Here is a 27,085-nt window from a genome sequence, read left to right on the forward strand (position 1 = left end):
AGCATACCTCACAGAGGAACGTGCGTGGTCGGTGCTATTCTGCTTGAATACGTTCAAGAGCAGGACAGCGGTCCCGCTGAAACTCTTTCAGAGGCTCCTGGGGCATATGGCGGCCGTGGCGGAACCGCTCGGCCTATTACATATGAGACCGCTCCAGCACTGGCTTTACGGTCGAGTCCCAAGGTGGGCGTGGTAGCGCGGCACTCACCGGGTCCAAGTTACACCGGCCTGTCGCCAAACCCTCACTCCGTGGTCAGATCTTGCATTTCTCCGGGCCTGGGTGCCCCTAGAGAAGATCTCCAGGCATGCTGTGGTTTACACGGATGCCTCCACCACCGACTGGGGGGCCACGTACAACGGGCATGCAGTCTCAGGGGTTTGGACAGGCCTGCAGCTGTAGTGGCACATCAATTGCCTAGAGTTGCTAGCAGTACACCTTGCCTTGAATCGTCTCAAAGGTCTCTTACGAGGCAAGCATATCCTGGTCCGAACGGACAACACTGCGACCGTTGCGTACATCAACTGACAAGGTGGTCTGCGCTTCCGTCGCATGTCGCAACTCGCTTGCCACCTCCTCCTTTGGAGTCAGAAGGTTCTGAGGTCACTTCGTGCCGTTCACATTCCACGCCTGCTCAATCGTACAGCCGACAAGCTGTCTCGAGCAATGCTCCCGGGAGAATTGCGACTACATCCCCTGCCGGTCCAGCTGATTTGGAGACGGTTCGGAGCCGCTCAGGTAGACCTGTTTGCTTCTCCAGAGACCTCTCACTGCCAGTGGTTCTACTCCCTGACCGAGGGAACTCTCGGCACGGACGCACTGGCACACAGCTGGCCGCGGGACCTACGCAAGTATGTGTTTCCCCAGTGAGCCTTCTCGCACAGACATTGTGCGAAGTCCGGGAGGACGAGGAGCAAGTCTTGCTAGTAGCGCCATATTGGCCTACTCGGACCTGGTTCCCCGAACTAGTGCTCCTCTCGACAGCCCCTCCTTGGCCGGTTCCTCTGAGGAGGGATTTACTGACTCAGAGACGGGGCACCATTTGGCACCCACGTCCAGACCTGTGGAAACTCCATAACTGGTCCCTGGACGGGACGCAGAGGTTCTAGGTGACCTACCCCAAGAGGTAGTGAACACCATCACTTCGGCGAGAGCACCGTCTACGAGCCACGCTTATGCCTTGAAGTGGAACCTGTTTGTTGAGTGGTGTTCTTCTTGCCGAGAAGACCCCCGAAGATGCCCGATTGCGGTCGTGCTATCTTTTCTGCAGCAAGGGTTGGAGCGAAGGCTGTCTCCCTCCACCCTCAGAGTCCAGGTTGCCGCTATTGCTGCGTACCATGACCCCGTGATTTGGAAGTCTCTGGGTATGCATGACCTCATCGTCAGGTTCCTTAGAGGGGCCGGGAGGTTAAATCCTTCCAGGCCCCCCTGTATACCCTCTTGGGACCTGTCTCTAGTGCTTAAATCACTACAGCAGGGCCTATTCGAGCCTTTTCATTCAGTTGAGCTAAAGTTTATTTCATTGAAAACTCTGCTCCTGCTTGCACTGGCCTCCATCAAGAGGGTAGAGGACCTGCATGCATTTTCGGTTGACGATTCGTGCCTAGAGTTCGGGCCGGCTTACTCCCAGGTAATCCTGAGGCCCCGGCCTGGCTACGTGCCCAAGGTTCCCACTACAACCTTCAAAGACCAAGTGGTGAACCTGCAAGCGCCGCCCCTGGAGGAGGCAGACCCAGCCCTGGCTTTGCTTTGTCCCGTCCGAGCATTAAGGTGCTATGTAGACCGGACACAAAGCTTCAGGACCTCAGACCAGCTAACCAATCTCACCCAGTGAGGTAGTGCTTTGACAACGGTGAGTGGAGCTACTTGTTCTGAGCCCCGGCCTACACCTAATGGGGCGCAGGTGGATTGCACAGGGCACTGGAAGGGGCAGCACCCATGGCGCTTTGATAGGGATCCCATATTCGTCGGTCACCGACGTGGCGTCGAGAGTGACCGACTGAAAGGGAACGTCTCGGTTATGTATGGTAACCCTCGTTCCCTGAAGGAGGGAACGGAGACGCCACGTCCCGTCGCCATGGTTGCTGTACCGCCGCTGAGCTGCCGGGTCCCCGGCTCGGCTCCTCAGCGAAAAACTGAATTGAATTGTATTGAATTGAATTTGATATGTTTTATGTTTGTATTACAACTGTTATAAATGAAATATTTAAAAAGTCTCCAATCTGGAGCTTGTCCAGGAGGGAAATGTATCATGTTTTAGCTATAATTTTTTTTTTATCCCATTTCTAAACACACACATAAAATAAAAAATAAAAATAGAGAGAAATAATAATAATAATTAAGATTAAATTTGATAATTTCAAAAGATGACATTTAATTAGGCCTTTGACACAAAGGCACATGGTAGAAAGACTTTCAGCAAATGTATTGTGAATATATAATACAGATAAACAAATGATAAAGTTTGGCTAATAAATATTAGGTCCCTTTCTAAAAATAACCTTTTTGTAAATTATATGATCATAGATCTTGAACTAGATAAGTGACATGACATACAGCCAAGTATGGTGACCCATACTCAGAATTCGTGCTCTGCATTTAACCCATCCAAAGTGCACACACACAGCAGTGAACACACACACACCGTGAACACACACCCGGAGCAGTGGGCAGCCATTTATACTGCGGTGCCCGGGGAGCAGTTGGGGGTTCAGTGCCTTGCTCAAGGGCACCTAAGTCGTTGTATTGCTGGCCCGAGACTCGAACCCACAACCCTAGGGTTAGAAATCAAACTCTCTAATCATCAGGTCACGACTTCCCCAAGAATGGCACCTATGCTACTATTAATCTGTTTCATTCTTATTTAAAAGGTCACCGTATCCACTAGATCCAGTCCATTTGAGATAAACAGATCCCCTGCGAAGGCTTCGTCAACTTGATGACCATCCACACAAGACCACGATAACCAGAAGAATCCTCTGCACAATCAGACTTGTGTTGCATCCTGGAATTATACTACAGTACACAAAGCTGTTTTCGCCTGGCCAGAGGATAACTAGTCTCAGCCTCAGACATCATGCCCACGGACCGTTGGCTAAATGTCTGATGCATATGGGACAAAAAAGTGGAAACACTTCAGGAGTGTCGAAGTCATCATCAGATTGGTTGAATTCTATAGGATTTCTGCGAAATGCGTGTGTTGCGTTCTTTAATGTTCTGCCTGGAAACAAAGATACCGTGGCGCAAACCCCCTCATGAAAGAAGAAAGCCATAGTGTTTACAACTGTGATGACGAACGCTTATCAGGATCAACTAAATGCTGGATTTTTAATAGTATGTGAAATATTTAAAGTTCGCAGCATAGAATCTTTAAAATATGTCAGAGAACTTTACACATCGGTCTGTTATTGTGGCGACATTTCCACACCTCGAAACGTGATGAACGAAAAAACGAAACAAACTGTGATTGGTTGTTTGACATGTCGGTCAAACAGCCTCATGGGTGGGCCTTTGCCAATGAGAGCTGCCATGAATTCTAGGCGAGACTAGAGGAGAACTTGCCCCCCCCCCCAACTGAGCCTGGTTTCTCCCAAAGATTTTATATATATTTTTTCATTTCTGTGACCGATGGAGTTTCGTTTCCTTGCCACTTTTTCCCCTTTTTCCCCTCATCTCAAGAAATATCGTCCACACGAAACCACAAAATGATGTAGTATACATGCCAGACCAGCATGTGGCGCTGTAATTCAGCCAAAGAGATACACTTAAAACAGAAAAGAAGACATGGACTTGCTCATAAACCTTGCCTTTCATTAAAACTAGCAGAAGTTTGTCAGAGCGTTGCCATTGTGCTATTGCCTTGTGTGAAGGTGAGAAATGTTAAATAAAGCAACATGGTAAAAAGATTAAAATAACTTGATTTTACTTTCAATTCCTTTTACATTCTCTAAGGTATTAATCTCTATTTTCAATATACATATTGCCCCTTGGTAATATTATTAGAAAATACGGAATTAGCTTCCACTGTTATGCTGATGGTACTCAGCTATATATCTCAATGAGACCAGATGAAACTTCTAAATTATCTAAGCTAACAGAGTGTGTTAAAAATGTAAAAGATTGGATGACAAATCATTTTCTCCAATTAAATTCAGATAAGACAGAGATATTAATTATTGGACCAAAAAACACTACACAGAATCTTGTAGATTACAATCTGCAACTAGACGGATGTACTGTTACTTCCTCTACAGTAAAAAATATGGGTGTTATATTAGACAGCAATTTGTCTTTTGAAAATCATATTTCCCATGTTACAAAACCTGCATTCTTCCATCTTAGAAACATTGCCAAGCTACGAAAAATGTTACCTGTTTCTGATGCAGAAAAGCTAGTTCATGCATTCATGACCTCTAGACTGGACTATTGTAATGCACTTCTAGGTGGTTGTCCTGCTTCGTCAATAAACAAGCTACAGGTAGTCCAAAATGCAGCAGCTAGAGTTCTTACCAGGTCAAGAAAATATGATCATATTACCCCAATTTTATAGTCTCTGCACTGGCTACCTATTAAGTTCTGTATCAGTTACAAATTATCATTACTTACCTATAAGGCCCTTAATGGTTAAGCTCCTGCGTACCTAACTAGCCTTCTACCACGCTACAATCCATCATGCTCCCTAAGGTCACAAAATGCTGGACTTTTGGTAGTTCCTAGGATAGCAAAGTCCACTAAAGGAGGTAGAGCTTTTTCACATTTGGCTCCTAATCTCTGGAATAGCCTTCCTGATAATGTTCGGGGTTCAGACACACTCTCTCTGTTTAAATCTAGATTAAAAACGCATCTCTTTCGCCAAGCATTCGAATAATGTATCTCTTAAATTGTGAGTGTAGTTGCATCTGATCAAATGTGCATTCTTATTCTTTAGCTTGGGTTAAACTAATTCATTTTACTTTGTTAGATCAGCAGCTATGCTAATGATGTCTCTATTTGATTCTATGTTTTGCCACGGGACTAGGATTTACTCAAGCTCCAGTCTGGATCCAGAACACCTGAGAAGAGATGATGCTGACCCTCAGAGGACCCCAGATGATGCTAACCCTGAATTAACAACAGAACTAACAAATATTGCTACAAGTGTGACTGCATCATATAATAATTATTAATTATCAATAATATTAATAATGTAGTCTGGCTGACTACGCCTTGTATTAATTTTTCTAAAAATCCTGTCATATGCACACAAACTGACAGTCACCACTTATAAGCTATTACTAAATATTGTAGAAACATAATTTTCTGTAAAGTTGCTTTGTAACGATTTGTATTGTAAAAAGCCCTATACAAATAAACTTGAATTGAATTAACATTTAAATTTCATAAATCCATGTAGGATGTTTCTGTACATAAATGTAAGCACTGTGGCAGTAGTAATGCAATACTTACAAAATGTACTCTTGATACTCAAGTACTTTTAAAAACAAGTACTTCAGTACTTTTACTTAAGTAGACATCTGACTGTAGTACTTTTACTTGTACTTGAGTAAAATTTAGCAAGGGGTATCTGTACTTTTACTCAAGCTGTGTACTCTGTCCGCCTCTGGATTTTACAGTACTATTTGAAGATAACTGAACTGAATTGGATGATTACATCACTGAATCAACAATGAACTGATTTTAACAGAAAAATTTACTGTTTACTATTGTCCTCCTACATCATCGACACACTATTTTCCTGTTTAACACTGTAAAGCTGATTTGACACAGTCTCTATATAAAGTGCTATATAAATAACTTGACTTGAAGAATTAAATACTAAGTGTTTGCAGGAATCCTTCTAGTTTGGCATTATTTCTTATAAATAAATAAATTAATAAAAGAAGGTGCAACTAACATGCAGAAAAATAAATCAAACGGGAAATAATCAGTGACAGCAGACTTTGTGTCATGGTCAGTGCATCTCTGTAAAATCGCATTCAATACAATCCCATCTTAATTAGATTGTAGAGTTAATAATTATTGGTAAAAAAAACATAAACTTACATAAAATTAGCTGCAGTTTTCACCTGAAATGGCAGTGAAACACCAACAACATGTATTCCTTTTCACACAGATTATCAATCAGAAAGGATTTTGGCATTGCACTGTGCATGATAATAAATTAAACTAATAGTGTAAATCGTGCATCACATAAACAACTCCATATAGATATTTATTTGCTCAGTACTTTTAAGGCCATCTCTGAACCGCCAGTGATACGTGCACTGCAGGAAAATTCTTTTGCAATAAGTCACGTCTGTTACAGCGTAAACTAAACGCACTTTAAGCTCCACTTACTAGACATTTCACTTCAAAACTGCAACAATACGTGCAAGAAGCCCCCCAGCCGGCAAATGACCAACCTTCAACGTTAAAATATGTTTGAAATAAGGTCAGTTGTTGTTTTAACGCTGAAACAACGTTGATACAACAGTGAATCAACGTTACAATATCAACGTTGATCCAATTTGCAAAATCGAAAGGTAATTCAACGTTGATTTCAACCTTCAATCAACGTTGAAATGCCGGCTGGGCCTTTTAATTTGCAAAAAAGTCACAACTGGCACTTTTTTCCTTTAAATTTAAACTTGTGTTTAAAAAAAAATGTTATACAAGTTTTTCAAACCAACATGAATATAAAGAGTTCATTTCTAAGAACTTGACACATGCGTTTAAAGATTTTCCCTGTATGAAGCTTTTTGATCTTTGATGCTTAAGATCTTGACATGAATATTAAATTAGAATGACCATCTCCCACTCACAGCATTCTTTAAATGCATTCAGGGTGATGTTATGTATCCTGCTTTAATGAGGCTCACCTAAAAAGCTTCTATAGACAGCACCACCTTTTAGATTAGCGCCCTATTATATTGCATATTTTAATTAATTTTAATGTTGTATTATAAGTTTTATTAAATCACATTTAAATGTCATTCACCCTGGCAGACAGCAGCAATGGTGAAATCAAGAACGCACAGGTTATATTAAGCTATATTAAGTAAGTTAAGCTGCACATCTAACTATAACTTTTCTGATTATGTTCTTATTGCTCTTTTACAGGTTCTTTCAGTCTGAGAGGATATTTTACATAAAGGCAGTAGTTCTCATCCTGCAGCTGTACTGCAACACTGACATAGTCATCTGCAAGCAAGGCAGGACACCCAGCATCAGACATCTTTTTTTTTTCTTTTTACACAAGTAAACACCAATCCTCTTCCCTCAGCAGATCATACAGCAGCTCTACCAGAGCAGCATAATTGATAACCTTTGAATTCCAAGTGGTCAATCCCTAGAGGGACTGCTTAAAGGCTGTATCGTGAGGAGGAGGAGGAGTTACCCTGACTGCCACCATATGGTCAAGCTTTGGGTGAAGGCCAGAAGAAATAGCAGTGAAATCAGAAAAACTGAATCAATAGCAACACAGTAGAAACATTGGCTCTGTTTCCCATTCAACAGAACAAAATAAATGCCTTCCATTGTGGAAAAAAATAAATGGCTTCCATTTGTGTACAAAATTGCATTGGCAACTTCCCATTGCTCTTCTGTATAGCACCCCTACAGAATGTCTATTTTTATAACACACTCATATGAGAATGACAAAACTGGGCATTTTGAGTAGTTTGGAAGCTGAACAGTGGATCCACAGGAACAGATTTTTTTTTTCTTTTAGTTCATTTTGTTCAACTTTCTGCACTCCCAATGTCACAAAATGCCCGTGAGACGTTGTGCCTGTAAGTAATGTATTGACCAGCCCTCAGCACACATGGTTTGAAATTTGCTTTGTTCAGCCACCATATGATACTTATTTGAAAGCACATTTCAGTTATATTTGATCTTTTGTTAATTGATAAATATTGATAATTTACACTTATCTACACTCTAAAAATGGCTGGGTTAAAAATAACCCAATTGGCAACCCAGCGCTGGGTAAATATTGGACAGAACACATGCGTATAGAAGCAGATTAGTCTCAAATATAATTCACGCAAAAAACACGATTCACACATGCGTAGACAATGCATCACATGCATGAAACCTAATTCACGTACACACAAAAAAAATTCACGTGCGTGAAAAAAAAAATATATTCACAAAAAGCAATTCACAAGCGCAAAATAAAATTATATATTTATAAAATACATTTCACAAATGCAAAAAACTATTTGTAGATATACAACTGTGCACAAAAACCTTTGAATGTTTAAAATGTATGAGTGTCTGAATGTACGAATCGTCATTTACTACGAATCCACTCGGATTTGTGTGTGTGTGTGTTTTTGAGACTTTCCTGGCAGAGCTCTTTAGCCAATCAGATGCGAGCTTACCATTCAACCAATCATATCATAAGCCACTGAGTGCATTCAAGGAGCACGATTCTGCGCACCTTTAGCGGAATATGGATTAATTAGAACGGAAATTAAGCCTTTACATCAGTAATCCAGCATGGCGAATGAAGAACGGGAAGCACGGGTAAGAGTTTAGTTTATTTCATAAAAGTCTGAGTTTACACATTTTATCGTTTACACATTCAATCAAGACAGTTTTTCTAGTGAGAAAACTAGTTAGAAAAAAATACAGTTGTAACAGGACAGTTACAGTAATTATAAATTAAACTGCAATCAGCATAGTAAAAAGAAAGACCTGTAAAGACAAAAGTAACATTTTGAGAGTTGTGAAATTATAATTCTAAATAATCTTGTTTTATAAATTGATGTCTGTTAGGTCAGTGTGTACTTTCTTACAGTAATACATTTTAAAACATGTAGCCTAGTCATTGTTAACCACTACGTTGAAGCAATGTAGTTCGATCAAGATAAACAACATCACATTTTTAGAAACGTTAAAAAAAGGCGGGAGCTGGTTGCTGAAGCCACGCCCACCTAGCGCGACAGCGGTGACAGCAGCGCTAATCTACCTGTCAATCAAGTGGCCACGCCCTTAATTATGCATAACTTTAAAGGAACACTCCGACTTTTTGGGACTTTAGCTTATTCACAGTATCCCCCAGAGTTAGATAAGTCCATACATACCTTTTTCATTTCTGTAAGTGTTATTTGACGCACCCACCGCTAGCCTAGCTTAGCACAAAGACTGGATGTAAATGGATGGTAGCATAGTAATCCCAATAAGTGACAAAATAATGCAAACATTTTCCTATTTACATGTTGTGATCTGTATAGTCACAGCGTGTACAAATAACAAGGCTATATGAGACAGAGACCATTTTTTATCGTATAAACACTGGGAACTATATTCTCACTAGGTGTAGGAGCACAGCTAACGTTACTTGGGCGGAGTGGCTACATATCACATATCGCGTCTTTGTGTGCTCACTTTCGTTATTTCCAATGTAGGCGCGCGGTATGCGCGCTCATAATGGAAGTGACGCGGTCGCGAGGCAGTCGCGACGCGCACGAGGTGCGACGCGCTTGTTTTTTCCAGGCACGTCCGCACCGCATCAAGTTAAAAACATCTCAACTTTTCAGAGAGCCGCAAGCGCACCGCAGGTCACGTGACAAGAACTAACCAATCAGCTTCATCCTTTCCCGTAACAACGTTGAAAGCTCAGCCAAGATGAAGGAACAGCTGACCATAGTTGTATATGGATTGCCATTTTGAAATAAATTTAGTAGCAGAGCTACTGCAAGAGATTTGTAGAGCTGCAAATCCATTTATCCTTTGCTGAAATTTCCGCGTCTTCATGGAGAGAGCACGTCATGGTTGCTTAGCAACGGCAGACACCTCAGGGGCGCAACTGCCCGAGCGCCTTGGAAAGGAGGAGAAAGCGGCGCGCCTAGCGTTTTCCACGCGTTTTTAGGTGCGATATGTGAACGGCCCCTAACTACGTTAGCTAGACGTGACTCATGATCATGGCTGACTTTGAGGAATTGTCAGACAGAATTTTACTGTGTATCAAACCAAGATCCAGAACCATATAGTTTTGAGCCAGAATACACAGACGAGGAGTTACAAACTTTGGAAGCTGTAAGACAAGATGCCGAACAGATTGATGTCGAAGGGAGAATCAAAACGAACACGGACTGGTGGTGTAAATGTGGAACATGCCAACCTATGCTGACAGAAACCGAGTGAAACCTACTATTTCACAAACATTTTCTCAAAAAAGAAAACTGCCCATCCCCTTCCAATTCATTAGCAAGTTGAATGTTATAGTCCTGAGAGTTACATTTAGCGCCGCTCATTTGTTATTGAGCGATACAGTGTGCCACTTTGTCGCAAGGTTACCCGTGAGGCCTCGTCTCTGTTCGTTGCACATTTGAAATCTGTGACGGTGCGCTTTGATTTGATTGGCAGTTGGCAGCCAGCCTGAAGTTACATTACTGCCACCTAATGGACTGTTTGAGGCGCATGAACAATTGAAATTCTCGCTATGAACGTATTCTTTAGGTAATTCGTTAAATGTATGTAAATTATACGTGATTAAAAAAAATTATATATATATATACTATAAATAATAATTAAAAAATATTTATTTTAAGTTAATGATATAACTGGATGACTTAAAGAATTAGAAAGATTCTGTGACATTCAGTGGAGCATCCTTATCAGTCTTTGCTCCTCTAGCAAACCAAAAACAGTCAATGAAACCATTAATTAATAAAAATATTACTACTATTACTACCATTACTATTACTAGCACCACCAGGGTGAAGTCAACTAAAATGGGGCACGTTTTGCTAAATTACCTATAATACCATCAAAAAAGCCATGCATGAGATCTAATGATATTTTAATAAATTAGCATGGGTCTCTTAAATATTTGTATATTTTTTAAATATCAAAAAGTATAACTGTTTTCAAATTATGAGAGTTAGAGTATCAGCAGGTACCTTCTTGAGTTACAGCACGACATTCAAGTAATATGGGCCAGCTGTTCAGTTAAAATGGGCCAATGTAAGAAGATAACAACACAGGTCATTTCGGCTGAAATCATTTTATTTTTAACAGTAAGTTGACACTATTGACTTTATTGTGCCATGGCAAAACAATATTTTTACTATTTAATATCGACTCCAAGCTTTTGAATGGTAGAGTGTCTGTCTAATGTTACAAAAGCTTTTTATTTCATATAAATGCTGATCTTTGGATCTTTCTATTCATCAAAGAATCTGAATAACTGAATAAAAAGTTAAACCACAATATTAGAAATTTAGTTTTTTGATCACAGGAATAAATTACATTTGAAAATATATTCCCATAGAAAACAGTTATTTTAAATAACAAAAATATTTCAACAAACATTAAAAAAACGTAAAATCTTAATGTTCAAAAACTTTTGACTGGTAGTTTATGTTTGTATTTATTTTGTTTTAAGACTAGATTTTTATATATCTCGGCCTATAAACCTATTTTCACCCTCAATTTCTGTGTGTATGCAGCCCATTTGAGCTAAAAACTGTGGCCCATTTTAGCTCAACCAGCCATTTCTACCTAAAATGCAGTTTTTCACAAAAACCGAAGATTCTTTTTTAAATTAAACTTTTTTTTTATTTGAAAGAGCATGTAAAAACATTGTTCATAAACATTTGCTTTGTTGGTAAGTAAGCCTATGCATAAATGCTTTACCCTTATTGGTGATGAATTACATTTTCTGTCAGGTTCACTTTACCTTACAATTTCTCTGACAAACTTAATGTAACACTCTGCCCTGCTTGCCTTAACAAACTCAGACCAATCAAAATTATTGTGACATGTCAACAAGTGTTGAAGCAAAAATTCAAGATCATTTATTGTGACTGACTATAACATTATTAAGAGATATGACGCTACAACCTTATTTGCCCCATTTTAGCTGACTTCCAGCTTCCAATAATGTCCAGCTGGTTCATCTCACTGGTCAGTTTTTTTGTTGTTGTTGTTAAACCACACACTAGGCAGGCAGATTTTTATTTATTTAATTGTATTTTTTTTTGAGCTAGTGGTGATGAGTTTACAAAATTAACAGGATTCATCCTCTGATGAGCATGTGCTCACTACATTTCCCAAAAATGTACCAAATTTATTTGCATTTGCATTGAAGTGTTGAATGAGGGATTGACAGTCTAAATTCTACCATGCGGGAAATACAGACCAAAAATCAACATTGATTCAATATCTATCAACTTATCAACCAACCTAACAACCAACTACCCTCAACCAAAATGATGATTCTGATGGATTTCAACATTGAATCAATGTCACCTTTCTACACTGTAAAAAATAATTCTGTGGCTTAGTAAATATTACAGAGATGTTTAACTTTATGAACTTAATAAAATCTCTGAATATCGTGTACTTGATTGTTTGAGTTAAACATACCATAATTGAGTAAAAATCCAACAGTTCATTTTATCTAAAATTTACAGATATATTTAAGTTGTTTTCAATAAAATTATTTAGTATTTGACTAACCAATTATTTCTTTATAATATACTTAATATATTTGTGAAATTTCTATCAAAATATTTGAGAATGTTGAATTAAACTTATCTGTTTCAAGAAACAAAAATATTACTTAATTCAAATCAATATTATTAATATATTTAACACACTCTTAAAATTTGAGTAAGTTTACTAAATTAAAACAATGCACCCCTCCCCCACCCTCTGACGTGACAACAACTCGACAGTTGGTTGAGTCAGTGAGCACGGGCAGTTTGAACTCTCCAGTCTCCAGACAACAGCTCTCTTCTCAGCGTCGCATATTTGGTGCATTTCCTCTGTGAAATTCAGGTTTGTGTATGTTTTATTTTATCTATAAAATCTTTACTGTGCTTTAAATCATATTTAATGCAAAACAACATACAGAGGCGTAATTCGACACCTAAAGGAGAGTCGCTGTCTTTTTGCATGATTGAAACGCTTTGCATAAACACATGACTTCATTCCTAATGATAATAAATATAATTATTATCATTTGGATGATAAAATGTCCTCAGAACTGTCACTGTTTGTTTATTGGCAGGTTATGTCAGTCACTCGCAGTATCTATCGGCTGTGAGTGAAACGCAGGACGGCGGTATGAAGTTCAAAGTTCTGAATTTTTAAATATTTAATTTTTACTTATAAAATGTTTGTTAAATGAGTTTAAATGTAGGCAATATTGTATACAGTGTAAAATGTGCTGTATTGCTGTACTCATTGACAATAAAGGCCAATGTCATGTATACTGGTGGTTGTGTAGAGTACTATTTTACAAAGGTTTAGAGAAAATAAAAGGTTAATATTACTCATTAATAAAAACAGTTAATATAACTTATAAATATTGTTTTTAAATGTTCAATTATTTCTACTCAATTTTATTTGTTAATGTACCAGATGCAGTTACTCAGATTTACTTAATTTTTTTACTTGCATTTACTCAATTCATACAGTATATTTCATTGATTTCACAGCTTTAAAATTTACTCAATTTTTTTGACTGTAAAAATGTTTCACCAATAAAATTGAGTAAATAATAAACTTTTTACAGTGTATCTGGGTCCACTGTGTGACTGTCTCTCTCTCTCACACACACACACACACACTCGCGCGCGCAAAACTCCGCATTTGAACAGTCAGCAAATCCTTCAACTAATAACATACTTACAGTAGGTCATTCAGAAGCGCCAGAGTCATAACTTTTATAAAGAATATCTCTTTGAATTTGAGACTTTAGTCTTTGCAAATTTACAGATCTTCATTAAGCAACAAGAGCTTGTAACAATCCAAAGAGAATGGAAAAATTTAATTAAGTACGTAATTTCAATATGTCTTCAACATTTCAACACATGAATTTATAAAGTATAATATAAATATCTTAATTGATGATAGCTAATGGAGAGTGGCACAGGGCCCCCATTCTTAGGCATTAATTAGCCTTCGGGTGAAGGACTCGGGCTCTTGTAGAGAAATTATACAGTTAATGATCGTAAGCAAAGGGTCATGATTGTGCACAATACAATTTTTAATATAGTAATATGGCTGCAGGCAGCAGTCACCATGGTTGAAGCACCAATGGCTCAGGTGGAAAATATGGACACCAGTGGCTTAGCATTTTCCAAATAATGTGGTTTTAAGTTAGGTTTTGATAAAATAGCAAAAATTCATGAGTTTCAATAGAAAAAAAAAATATATATATATAGACCAAACGTTTGGACACACCTTCTCATTCAAAGAGTTTTCTTTATTTTCATGACTATGAAAATTGTAGTCACACTGAAGGCATCAAGGGCTATTTGACCAAGAAGGAGAGTGATGGGGTGCTGCGCCAGATGACCTGGCCTCCACAGTCGCCGGACCTGAACCCAATCGAGATGGTTTAGGGGTGAGCTGGACTGCAGACTGAAGGCAAAGGGGTCTGTACTATATATATATATATATCAGCCATTCAAACTAAAAGATAATCATTAGAAAACCTATACATTGCAGTGTGGAAAACCTTATATATTATGTGGACAACATTGATATTACAGACCATCATCATCAAACTGAGGCAGATACATTTTGTGTACAAAAAATAAATAAATAATAAAATAAATTAAAACTAAATATACATTTTTAAATTCTTGAAACAGGGATTTGTAGGAAATCAAATAATGCAAACAAACACTAATGCAAATTTAGGCTATTAGCAAAATTGTCAATTGACTTATAGTGCTACAAAGCTGCAGAAAGTTACAAATTCAGTTAAAATGTTTATTCTTTAGGTAAAATGAGTCTATTGAACAGTAGCATTCAATTAATAATAAAAAAAGTTACATAAAAATAAAATAGCCTTCATTATGTGAATTACATATAGGCCAACGTGGATTCTTATAGCTTCTAAAGTTATTCAGACAAGAGCAACCGAGTGATTTGGTCATCAATACAGACAGACAGCAGCAGGTATTTTAGACTGCTATCACTTTAATTTCCAAGTACCCACTGTGTTTACGGAGTGGGGATTTATTTTCTCATATTTTTGTACTTTAAAGTTTCATGTATAAAACGGCTATATTTACAACCCGCGATGTACACGATACAACAAATTATATCAAGTTAATATCATTAGATTTGAATGCTATAGTTCGAAAGGAACACGTCACGCATTCCATTATCTTCCGCTTTTTTTCCCCTTTACATTCTGCGCGAGCGTTTATGACGTCACAAGCCTATTACAGTATATAAAGGCACGAAAAAGCCACTTGCTCATTTTATGGGTTGAAGTGACAGAGAAGTATCTGATAGCGACTATTAGCGAGAGGTAATTCGTAATTTATTTTATCATGGGACTGCTTTCAAGACTAAAAAAAGCGGCTGGTTTGGAGTGTGTACGCGATCCCGGTGTACAAACCAAAGACTACCCCAACAACTCAGAGAACCGTCAAACTGATCCCCCTGATGCTGCTGACACTGATGGAGGGAGAAATGTGAAGCAGACCAAGAGCTTCTGGAAGTGGCCCGCTCTTCACGTTCCTTGCTGCAGAGCTGGAACATATAACCTGGTCAAAACTGAGAAGAAATGCGGGATAGAGGCGGAAACAAAGCGGAGATATAGCGATGGTACAATCACATCAATATCATGATGCCTTTTAAGAAAAAAAAACTTTCCCATCCCTATCGTCCAAAACAGTACTATCATTATCACACCAAACATTTTAAAATAACAGTTTAAATATCAGAAACTGAATTAAAGATTTTTCTCCTGAACTTTATTAGATGTCACTACCGGAAATAAATTGGTTAATATTGTTTAGAGAAGTTTAGGATAGCAATTCAAAAGTGCCCCAAAACGAAGAACTACAAGAATTTCATTATGTACCAGTTAATATTTTACTTATATTATTTTTTATTGAATTCATATTATAGCTCCAGCTCTTGAAGTCCTCCCCACTGCTGAGGAACAGCAGAAACAGGATGTCCTGGATAAGGGTAAGAATAAGAAATCCATAAGAATTAGAAAAGGTTATTATACATTATAAAATCAATTAAAAACATATATAAAATACAATTTCATAACGACAGTTGTTTGTCTGTTAATAGGCCAGTGTGTACACGAACCCTGTGTACTTTCCCCAATCACGTCAGAGAACCGTCAACATAATCCACCTGATGAGGCGCCTGCTGGAGCTGCTGAGACAGATGGAGAGAGAACGGAGAAGAAGAGCTTCTGGAAGTGGCCCACTCTTCACTTTCCTTGCTGCAGAGCTGGAACATATGACCTCGTCAAAACTGAGAAGAAATGCGGGAAAGAGGCGGAAAAATATCAGGGACATAGCGATGGTACAATTACATCAACATGTCATGATGATGCAAATATTGATAGACGACTATTTCTTCAGTTACAGGAACTTCTGTTATTCTTCCTTTTCATTCAGGAAAAAAAAAAAACACTGCTAACTTTATCACACCAAACATTTTAGAGTGACAATATAAATATTTTGAGTAACATTTTTAGGATATCAATTCAAAACTGCTCTAAATGAAGAACCGTATTATTTGGAGTATTAAATATTTTAATAATTTATTTGATTTCATTCATATTATAGCTCCAGCTGAAAATCTACTCTCAATGTCGGACAGCCATCATCCTAATCCACCTGATGAGGAGCCTGCTGGAGCTGCTGAAATTGATGGAGAGAGAACGGAGGAAGTCCTCCTCACTGCTGAGGAACGGCTTGTGCAGGACATCCTGGACAAGGGTACGAATAAGAAATCTATGAGAATTAGAAAATGTTATTATAAACCATTATTATATATACAGTATAATATAAAGTTGCATTTCATACTAACCACAATTGTTTGTCTGTTTTAGGCCACTTTTGCAAGTATACAGTCGGCTGCAAGTTGGGTGAAGGAGGATGTGGTAGTGTTTATGAAGGGACTCGCTGCAAGGATGGACTTCAGGTTTAAATTTTCTTCACTTAAAAACTTTGCACATCTGTTCGGGAAAGATGACTGGAGTGATATCAACTATCTGCACATGCTAATTGTTCAATCTTTGTTTTGTTGATTAGGTGGCAGTGAAATGTTCAAGCAAGATGCCAAACATGCCATCTATCAAAGTGGTGAGTACACTGCGCTCTCTATGTTATTGCCTCTTAGTCACTGTTTTCAGTTCATCACATCTTATATTAATGTTCATCACAGACTTCAAATGAGCTTTCAGTAGGCAACCTGTTTTGATTTTATTATTTATGAAACGGCCTCCATCTAATCATCGTATCTTCCTCCTTTTAGCCTGGTCATCCCAAATGCCTTCCCATGGAGATTGGCCTGATGCTCATGGCCAATAAGGGCCCCAGCGTTCCTCAGATCATTCAGCTGCTTGACTGGGAGGACGATGCAGACCACTACGTGATGGTCATGGAGCGCCCCATTCCTTGCGTGGACTTGTTTAGTTTTGTGGAGAACCATGGAGGAAGCCTTGATGAGGGGACGGCACGAAATATTATGCGGCAGGTCACTAATGCCGCTAAAACTTGCTGTAAGCGTGGCATCTTCCATCGTGATTTAAAATTGGAGAACCTTCTGGTGAATGAGGACACCATGGAAGTCAAATTAATCGACTTCGGGTGCGGTGCGCTCATGAAGAAATCTGCCTTCAAAGTCTTCCATGGTATGTGTTATGAACTGCTTTGTTAATTATCTCACAGAAACATATATTTACTCAACATGCTAAGATAAGGCATCTTTCCTGCAGGCACAAGAGTTTACTGTCCTCCCATGTTCTACATGAAGGGCAGGTACCACGCAAAACCGACGACAGTGTGGACTCTAGGGTTCATTCTGTATGAAATGCTGTGTGGAGAAGCTCCTACATCCTACGACCGAAGCATGATCACTGTGAAGCTCTGGACCAGACCCGGCTTGTCAAAAGGTGAGATCTTCATCAAACAACAAAGAACTCTAAATCATACAAAAAAGACCAATAGCTTCAAAGAGAGCAGGTGTAATGTATAAACGTATGATCAAATGTCTTTCTCTTCTTTTTGCACAGAATGCTGCCAGATGATTTGTGATTGTCTCCAGCCCAAGCCACGGAAGAGACTCAGTCTGGACAAGATGCATCTCCATGACTGGTTTAAGGTACAGAGTCTAAGATTAGCTAAGCTTTTTCTTGGTTTAGTTTGATCTTTAGTCATCATGAACTTTTAGTCAATTTTTCTCTAAATGTAATGAATTTAGACAAATAATGCTGATTTATCTTTTTGTTTCAGGTCACGGAGTAAGACACAAATAACCTCAGAAACAACTCTTGTCATGGCCACCCTGTTGTTTTCTGTCTTCAGTCAGCTTTGCGTCTGGTAGGCTGACAAGATTGGCCTTTCCATCAGTTCATTCAGGCTTTAGCGTCTTGCAGCCCTGCAAGTCCTGGAAGCGTCTGGTGCCTTGACTTGAAGCAACAATACTATATATAAATAGCATTGTCGCTTGGGGATCTGTAAATAATAGTTTTCTTTAATTAGTATTCATTTATTTATTACAAGGAACTTTGTACGAAAATGTATATTTGTTTAAAGAAAATGTATAAAGAGTTAAGTAAGAAGATGTATAATAAAAGTAGATTTTATTTATATTGTGCTGTTCACTTGTAGAGTTTCACAGTGCATGAACCTGCTGTACTTTAGGCTCCTGGGGGTGTATTACAGAAAGATCCTAAGATGGTTTGGTAACCATGTTTATTTCAGTTGGGACCACATTTAGGACAAAATCTATCACAGAACAGTATTTTTCCTAAGTGTATTATCTTGTCTTAAATACCGATAAGAAGAAACCTCCTAACATGACATTACAGTTAGCACAATACTGCAACCAGCATTACAGACAACAACAAAGCTCATGGAGCATTCTCAGTGTTCTTTCGATTTGTCCTACCCTGTCAGATTTTGCTACCTCCCATTAAAACAGTTGGTTGTACAATTCGACTACGAAAAATGCTACCTGTAAAGTTATGTTTATTAATGTGTACACTTACCACCAAAAAAAAAAAATTCTACCTATGAAATTGTTTTATTAAAGTCTATACCAACGCCAACCCTAAACCTACACTTACAGTAATGCAGATTAAAAAAAAATCATAATCCTAAATTAAAAGTTAAGATAAGAAACTTTCTGTAATGCGTTCATTTTGCCATGTTTCCTCAGATTATTGTGTTGTCCATGTGTACATGTTACGTTAAAGTTTTGACATTATATTCACAAGATTAGTCATCAGTGTCAAACTCAAATATAAGTCTAAATCTCCACAAACATTAAACAAAAATCTGAACTATTGAGCTCACTTTTGCCAACTGAATTTTGTGCCAAATCAGAAGTGGCCTAGAACAAGTGGGAAAATGGAGGAAATTTGCAGACAATATCATTAGTGTTTTAGGGGCTGTTTACACCTGGCCACTTCATGCGTTTTCTCAGATCGGATAGCTATCTGATTTATCAAAACGGTTCCATTTACACCTGGTCACATGAATGTGTTTTTGCGAAACGGATTTAAATCCGATCTTCAATTCCCGCGCTATATGCAGATTTAATGTCACCGAAAGCAACAGATATGAGCTGCATTTTATTGATCATCAGCTAAAATTTCAAAATCAAAGACCGCAATAAGAGAGAGCGGCAACAGCACTGGTAAGATCATTTCATTGCTCTACTATTAATGATGATGATTGTGTGTTAAGCGTTCGCGACTTACTTTCACTTTGATTTGCGATAGTTTGCACGTTGGTTTAATGAATATATGCTCAGCTTCTCATCTGGTGGTGCGTGTTCCAGTAGCGTCGTCATATCTGGCTATAACATTACATATAGCCTATAACACGCCCTCACACGTTTATTTTTTTAGCATTTTGGGGAGGAGTACAATTTACATATGTGGTTTTAACAACCAGATGCATTTACACTTGTCTAGTTTTGTCTGGAATGCGGCCCAGACCACCTCCTGAAGTGGTTTGAGCGATCGGATTCAAATCCGTCTCAAATGCGTTTCGGAGGGCATTTACACCTGGTCTTTTCACGATCGGATAGCTATCCGATCTGAGAAAACGCATGAAGTGGCCAGGTGTAAACGGCCCCTTAAACACACGATGTGGAGGCAAAGAACCCCCTGCAAAGTGCATTTTAATTCATGGCAAACCGTTGATCATCTCCCTTATTCCATGGTCTTTTGCCAAGTTATAGACAAACAGAGATGAAATAATACAGTAAGATCATATTTGAATTAATTTTCGATCATCTGATCGCGAGAGAGAAAGATGACAGTTGTGTGTGTGTGTGTGTGAGAGAGACGTACCTGTGTCTGTGCGTCTCTCTCTACAAACAATGAAGTTGTGATTTTCAAGAGGGTCTGGCTGCAGACATACGGGCGAGTGGAGCTCCACTCAAGAGCGGAAATACGTCACCTCCACTAGTAACGCCGCCGCCATGTTGGCACAGGCAACACTTTCCGTAGAATTACGTCACCTCCACAAATGACGCGGCCAAGTTATGTCACCTCTTTGTACGTAATGTTAATATGTTCTGTACTTTTGTCTTTGTTACTTTTACCTAGTAGAAATAATAAGAAAAATAATAATCGATACTTATCTTTTACGGTTTATGACACAACAGCGGTTTTTTAATCCCCCCCCCCCCCAGCAATGTGCACTAGACATCCACAATCCATATTTTGAGGGCTTCTGCCTTTTGTTCATATTTGTTTTAACAATGTACAACTGCCAATTTAACATTCCATACATTTTTAGAAAGTTAACCTTATGTTTGTGATATTTAGCAGTGAAAAATAAATGAAATATTAAATAAATTATTAAAATAATACCTCAACCAGAACTTTTTTTTTTTAAGCAAAATAACAACATATACATATAAACCACAGTAAAATAATGAAGAATAATTTCCACAATTTAGCAGTTTTAATTGTTTTTGAGTAATAATAATAATAAACACATCTTACACTACACTGAAAACACATGAACTGCAAGTGACCATAATTGTTACAGTAAATACACAATGTGTGTGCACACACACACACACTTTACTCATCAAGACCTCCATCTTCAGTGAAGCAATCCCAGCTTCAGTAGCCAATGTGGTCATCTTCGGAGTAAACCCCAAAAGCACTCCCTATTGTCCATTTCCCTGGTGACCAGCCCCACAGTCTTTGTGAAGCTGGCTGCACTGTAGGCGACTGCACCTAGAGATGATGTAAGGCTTTCTGTACTTTATGTGATAGTGTCTCTTTAAATATCTTCACTGCACCTGTTCAGTATCAACAAAAATAAAAAATAAATACATTTTAATGTTTCAGTCAAAAGTTTCATGTTTGGGAAATGGAAGAGAGTGAGATTACTTGGCCTAATTGTTATAGCCACAAAAAACAAGAGGGTCAATCACACTTACTGAAGTCACTATCAAGCCAGCTGAAGTGTGCCTCCTGTTAGTTAAATATGCTCCTGACTGACAATGTTGTTAAATCTCTGGCATGAACAATTACGTCAGATGGGTCAAGTTTAATTACAATACTGACATTGCATTATCATTAATGTTAAAGCAATGTACTTGTTGCTGAAGGTTCCTGGGCCACCACAGTTGTGCTTTGTTGTTCTGATGCATCTGATTGAGCTGGGGACACAAAGAAGACATGAGTACAGCAAAACTGGAACAAGACTATGTCTGTGTACTGACATGATGTAAATTCAACACAGAAAAGTACGGCATCAAACACCTTTGACAGTCCTAAAGCAGACAAGATGATGGTGCACAGAAGATCCAGTCTCTATTTGTGGAGGTGTTATGAGCATGGATAACACTTGATATACATTTGTTCTGAAACAAAAAAGTCAAACAATAGAATAATAGAACAACAAAATAGAAAAAATAAATATGTACATGTTAATGTCACATGTAAAAAGACTTTGACTTCTGGGATGGCAACATACAATTAAAATGTAAAGAGTGCTGCATTTTCCATGCCAATCCTATCCCTGCAAGTGAATGAAAAATTTAATATGAAAAAAACCTCCTCATATGACCTTTTTAACATTATACAACAAATGCTAAAGGCATACACATACAAAACGATTGTGTCCTTTCATTATTCACTACGTTATTTTAACACAAGCCACCAAAAACTATGCTAGCTGTCATGTAATGAAGGTAAAAATTTAAAGAACAAACAATTAACAAATAAGTTTATCAGAAATGTATTATCCAAACCGTACTTCCCCAGTCAACTGAAAAGAAAGTATGTTCTTCAAGAATTTAGCGAAGAAGAGGCAAAGAAAATAAGGAAGCGTTATTTTACTTTTTCATTTCTTCCTAAAGCCAAAGAAGTAAGATTTAAAATTCACAATGACATTTACCCATCTAATAACTTCCTACATGAAAGATTTAATTGGGAGAACCATTCATGCAGGTTCTGTGAGAAAGATATTGAAACTGTGTTGATCACATGTTTTTCTAATGTGAATCTGTACAGACTTTTTGGCTGGAATTTCAAAACTGGCTTCATTCAAAACATAAATCAATACACCGTTTGACTGTGATCTCAATTAAGGTTGAGGAATTGTTGAAGGAAAAGATCCTAGAATTTTTGATAAATAACTTAATTACTTTGTGCAAATACTATATTCATAGATGTAAGCTTTTAAAGGTTAAACCTCACTTCAGCAGATGAAAGAATGAACTAAAGATATTTTTAAAGTCTCTTCATTACATGATGGACATGCTTTTAACTTGTTTTTGCTTTTAGAATAAGACCCTCATCCTTCTTTTTCTTTCCCTTTTTTATTCTGTTTTATCTTATGGTGTGATTATTGTGATTATTGTTGTATTTTTTTTCTTTCTATTTGGCTGTATCAACACTAATAATATGTGTTCAGTTGTTGAAATGTGCCGTAAAGGTTTGTAATTGAACTTGATACCTTAATAAAAAAAATAAAATAAAATAAAAACATTGGCCAGACACATTGATCTTTATATGACTATATGGGGTGTATAAATGATTTATAGATCAGTGGCCAGACATCAACATTGCTCGCGATATAAGATAAATTTATAAATCCATAGTGTTTATTAATCCTTTTGTGAGTAATTTCACGCAAGCCCTGTGCGTTTTTCTTACACTGCACGTTACAACAGCGTCAGTTCACCATTTTAGCGATGCTGAGTTAAATGTTTTCAAGTGGAGGTGACGTATTTCCGGTTCGAGAGTGGAGCTCCACTCGCCCATGTTCTGCAGCCAGACACTTCTCGTGATTTTAGTAACTTAAACAGAAATATAACCAGCGTTGACCAGTTCACGTTGGTCTCATAGCCACGGCACGGCAACGTATTTTGAGCGGGGGAGGGGATTGAGGTCACGTGACGAGAGTGGTACTTATTTAGCCTTTTTACTGTCTATGCTTTTAACCCAAGTAGCGATCGGATATATTTTGTGGGTGATGTGTTTTATAAACACGCTAACAATGAAACACAAACTACGATCGTTTTACACTTAAAGAAAGTGGAAATCTAAAGGTCTATTTAGCCTGCTTGTGTTACAATGGGGGTAAAACATATTTTCCTTATTCATATTGTTAATAAATGTTCAAAGTTTATTTGTAATTGTACTGTTTTATTGTATAGCCTTTTTAAATTATTAATAATGATATTTTTCACAATTTGAGTTGAATTTTAACGTCAGGAAAATATTAATATACAGTATATTAGTAAAATTCATAAATATTGATATAATTTGTACAAGAAACCCACTCATGTATAGAAAATAAAACTGATTGGTATGGGACTGTCATAATGAGTCATAAAAACTCCACTAGTCCGGTAGTAGCCATTCTTTTTTTCAATGTCATTTGTACCTTTATCTTATAAGGTAGATACAGTTGTTGCAGGAAGATTAATTAAAGTTATTGCAAAATATGACAGAAAAACAATATTTCTGATCAATGTAAATGCTTCATGTTTTTGCAAAAGAAAGAATCCAGTTTTTAGAAATATTGGCTAGTACATTGTTTGGATGTGATTAAGATCTTCTTTTTTTTAGCTGGAGATTTTAATTGTACAATCAATGATTTAGACCAAATCATGTTGAACCACATACAGGTGCATCTCAATAAATTAGAATGTTGTGGAAAAGTTCATTTATTTCAGTAATTCAACTCAAATTGTGAAACTTGTGTATTAAATAAATTCAATGCACACAGACTGAAGTAGTTTAATTCTTTGTTTTTTTTTTTTAATTGTGATGGATTTTGGTTCACATTTAACAAAAACCCACTGATTCACTATCTCAACAAATTAGAATACTTCATAAGACCAATAAAAAAAATTTTTTTAGTGAATTGCTGGCCTTCTGGAAAGTATGTTCATTTACTGTACATGTACTTAATACTTGGTAGGAGCTCCTTTTGCTTTAATACTCCCAAAATTCAGCGTGGCATGGAGGTGATCAGTTTGTAGCACTGCTGAGGTGGAGTGGAAGCCCAGGTTTTTTTGACAGTGGCCTTCAGCTCATCTGCATTTTTTGGTCTCTTGTTTCTCATTTTCCTCTTAACAATAGCCCATAGATTCTCTATGGGGTTCAGGTCTGATGAGTTTGCTGGCCAGTCAAGCACACCAACACCATGGTCATTTAACCAACTTTTCTTAAAGCAGCTTCAAAAAGCTGGTCAGCAGAAGGAAACATGAAGTGCTCCAAAATTTCTTGGTAAATGGGTGCAGTGACTTTGGTTTTGAGTTGATTAAATGATTGGCATGCCTCCATACTCTAATTTGAATTGGTGAGTTTTTGTTAAATGTGATCCAAAATCATCACAATAAAAAGAATCAAAGACTTCAGTCTGTGTGCACTGAATTTATTTAATATACAAATTTTACAATTTTAGTTGAATTACTGAAATAAACTTTTCCACGACATTCTAATTTATTGAGATGCACCTATTTGGCTTCAAGAAATAAACTTTTAAGAAGTGTGGGAACGTTTGATTTAGCAGATAAAAAGCATGGAGATTTTAGACAGTACTCTTGAGACCATTATAGAGAAAACTATATTTCTATAGCTAGAATTGGTAACATAATTTGGGCTATTACTCCATTTAGTTTCCAGATTATGGATTGGCATGTGGAGTGGTTTTTATTAATTCTCTTAAAGTATGAAGTGCATACTAGCATTTTAATGTTTCCTTGTTAAATTATAATTATATATATAAATATATATAAAGGTTTGATGTTTTTTGGGAACAATGGAAAATGAATGTAAAGAATGTTGAATCCATTCAACAGTGGTGGGATGTGGGGAAAGTTTATATTCAACAATTCTGTAAACAGTCCACTCTTAATGCTTCTAATATATTGTTTACTTCTAATCTAATTTATTCTATTGATAAATTAATTGAAGATGTTGAATCTGATATAATAGAACTTCAGATTTTAAGTGATTCAACTCAAGACCAAAGCTTCATTCAGTCTATTTAAAAAATAAATATAAATGTTTTAACAGAGCTACTTGGAATTAAGGGACAAGGCTCACTAGTGAGATCACATTTTCAGAATTTGAAGGAGACTGATGCACCAACTAATTTTTTTTGGGATCTTGAGAAAAAAAAAGAAAAAGCAGTCTTATTCATTGATTGTGGGATAATGATGGAAATGATTTGACAGAGTTTTCTGAAATATGGACGATAACTGTTGATTTTTATTCAGCATTATATGCCTCTGATTATAAAGAAAAAATAATGTCACATAATTTTTTGAAGGTTTTCCACATGTGTCAGCTGAAATAAATGCTGTACTTAAACAACCATTGTCATTGTCTGAAGTATACTCAGGTGTGATGAGAATGGCAGCGGTAAAGCTCTGGGAATTCTCCTTTCTTTTTTTTTTTTTTTATAAAACTTTTTGGAGCATAATGGGGTCAGATATGTTAGCAGTTTTTAATGGGAGTTTTGCTGTTGAGCAGATCCTGTTGATTTTTTGAACAGATTTCATAATGATTTGTTAGGTTTAAAAATGTATGATCATTTTTCACCTGTGTGTACTTCAGCTTATGCAGATTATGATGTTGTTATTATAAAAAAAATCTAAATTATATTAATAAAATATCTTCAATAGTACATGAATTTGGTATAATTTTATCTGCTAAAATCAATTGGAAAAAGAGTTTAGATTTATTACTGGGAGACTGGAGGTTAGAAAACCCTGAATTGCAAGGTGAATGATTTAAACAGGACTAGTGGAGCTTTAAAATATTTAGGTGTTCATTTGTTTATGAGCTCATAGAAAAAGAAAATTGGAATGGAATTTAAGAAATGATTGAAGGTTTTAAAAAATGGATATGGCTCCATGCGCTCATGTTTGTGTTATAGATTATAAGTTCAATATATATAGTATTGGACAATATATAGTCCAATTATAGAGTATTAATTATTAACAATTTCACCTGTTATATATATCCAAAATAATCAATATTGAATTTAATCAAATCACATTCTTGTGAATGAGAGTCAAATCAAATCATAAAATTTGTGTCAAAAACCAGCCCTAATAATTACAAGTCTTTCATAAGTGTCAAAGGTTTTTATTGATATTTACATTGTTTATGCAAATACCCCAGTATTTGCAGTGTTGACCCTTCTTTTTTTAAGACCTCTGCAATTCACCCTGGCGTGCTGTCAATCAACTTCTGGGCATCCTGACTGATTACAGCCCATTCTTGCATAATTAATGCTTGGAGTTTGGCAGAATTAGTGGGTTTTTGTTTGTCCACCCTCCTCTTGAGGATTGACCACAAGTTCTCAGTGGGATTAAGGTCTCAGGAGTTTCCTGCCATGGAACCAACATTTTGAAGCTTTGTTCCACGAGCCACAGTTATCACTTTTTCATGGCAAAGAGAGACTTTGCAATTAATTGCAATTCATCTGATTACTCTTCATAAAATTCTGGAGTATATGCAAATTGACATCATAAAAACTGAGGCAGCACACACACACACACACACACAGGCCTACATATAAACATTAGTAGAGCTTGATGCATGGATTCAAAAAGAATGTTGAATGCACTTGCAGGTATAGATGCACAGTTATTGGCAAAAACGTA

At 37.3% G+C, this 27,085-nt stretch overlaps 1 protein-coding gene and 1 long non-coding RNA gene across 5 annotated transcripts; one reads left to right on the forward strand and one right to left on the reverse strand.

Moving 5' to 3' along the window:
• Window positions 1-15,142: 15,142 nt before the first annotated feature.
• Window positions 15,143-18,348, forward strand: LOC132149385 (serine/threonine-protein kinase pim-2-like). The gene is made up of 10 exons (XM_059558573.1): window positions 15,143-15,559; window positions 15,866-15,928; window positions 16,040-16,279; window positions 16,546-16,698; window positions 16,812-16,903; window positions 17,014-17,064; window positions 17,237-17,615; window positions 17,700-17,876; window positions 17,997-18,085; window positions 18,217-18,348. Exons 1-10 carry the CDS (start codon window positions 15,283-15,285, stop codon window positions 18,226-18,228), a joined length of 1,533 nt encoding a protein of 510 aa, XP_059414556.1. The 5' UTR covers window positions 15,143-15,282; the 3' UTR covers window positions 18,229-18,348.
• LOC132149386 (uncharacterized) lies at window positions 15,386-20,330 on the reverse strand. 4 transcript variants are annotated; one of them, XR_009435028.1, is made up of 5 exons: window positions 16,790-18,227; window positions 16,564-16,713; window positions 16,058-16,218; window positions 15,819-15,918; window positions 15,386-15,508 (listed from the first exon to the last, which is right to left on the reverse strand). It is a non-coding gene; the product is annotated as an uncharacterized LOC132149386 (long non-coding RNA). The 4 variants fall into 4 exon arrangements; XR_009435027.1 differs by lacking the exon at window positions 15,386-15,508 and adding an exon at window positions 20,286-20,330 and having other exon boundaries at window positions 15,687-15,918; window positions 16,790-18,438; XR_009435026.1 differs by lacking the exon at window positions 15,386-15,508 and having other exon boundaries at window positions 15,687-15,918; window positions 16,597-16,688.
• Window positions 20,331-27,085: the final 6,755 nt, after the last annotated feature.

Source organism: Carassius carassius, chromosome 9 (assembly GCF_963082965.1).
Source record: "Carassius carassius chromosome 9, fCarCar2.1, whole genome shotgun sequence".
Classification (NCBI taxonomy): domain Eukaryota; kingdom Metazoa; phylum Chordata; class Actinopteri; order Cypriniformes; family Cyprinidae; genus Carassius; species Carassius carassius.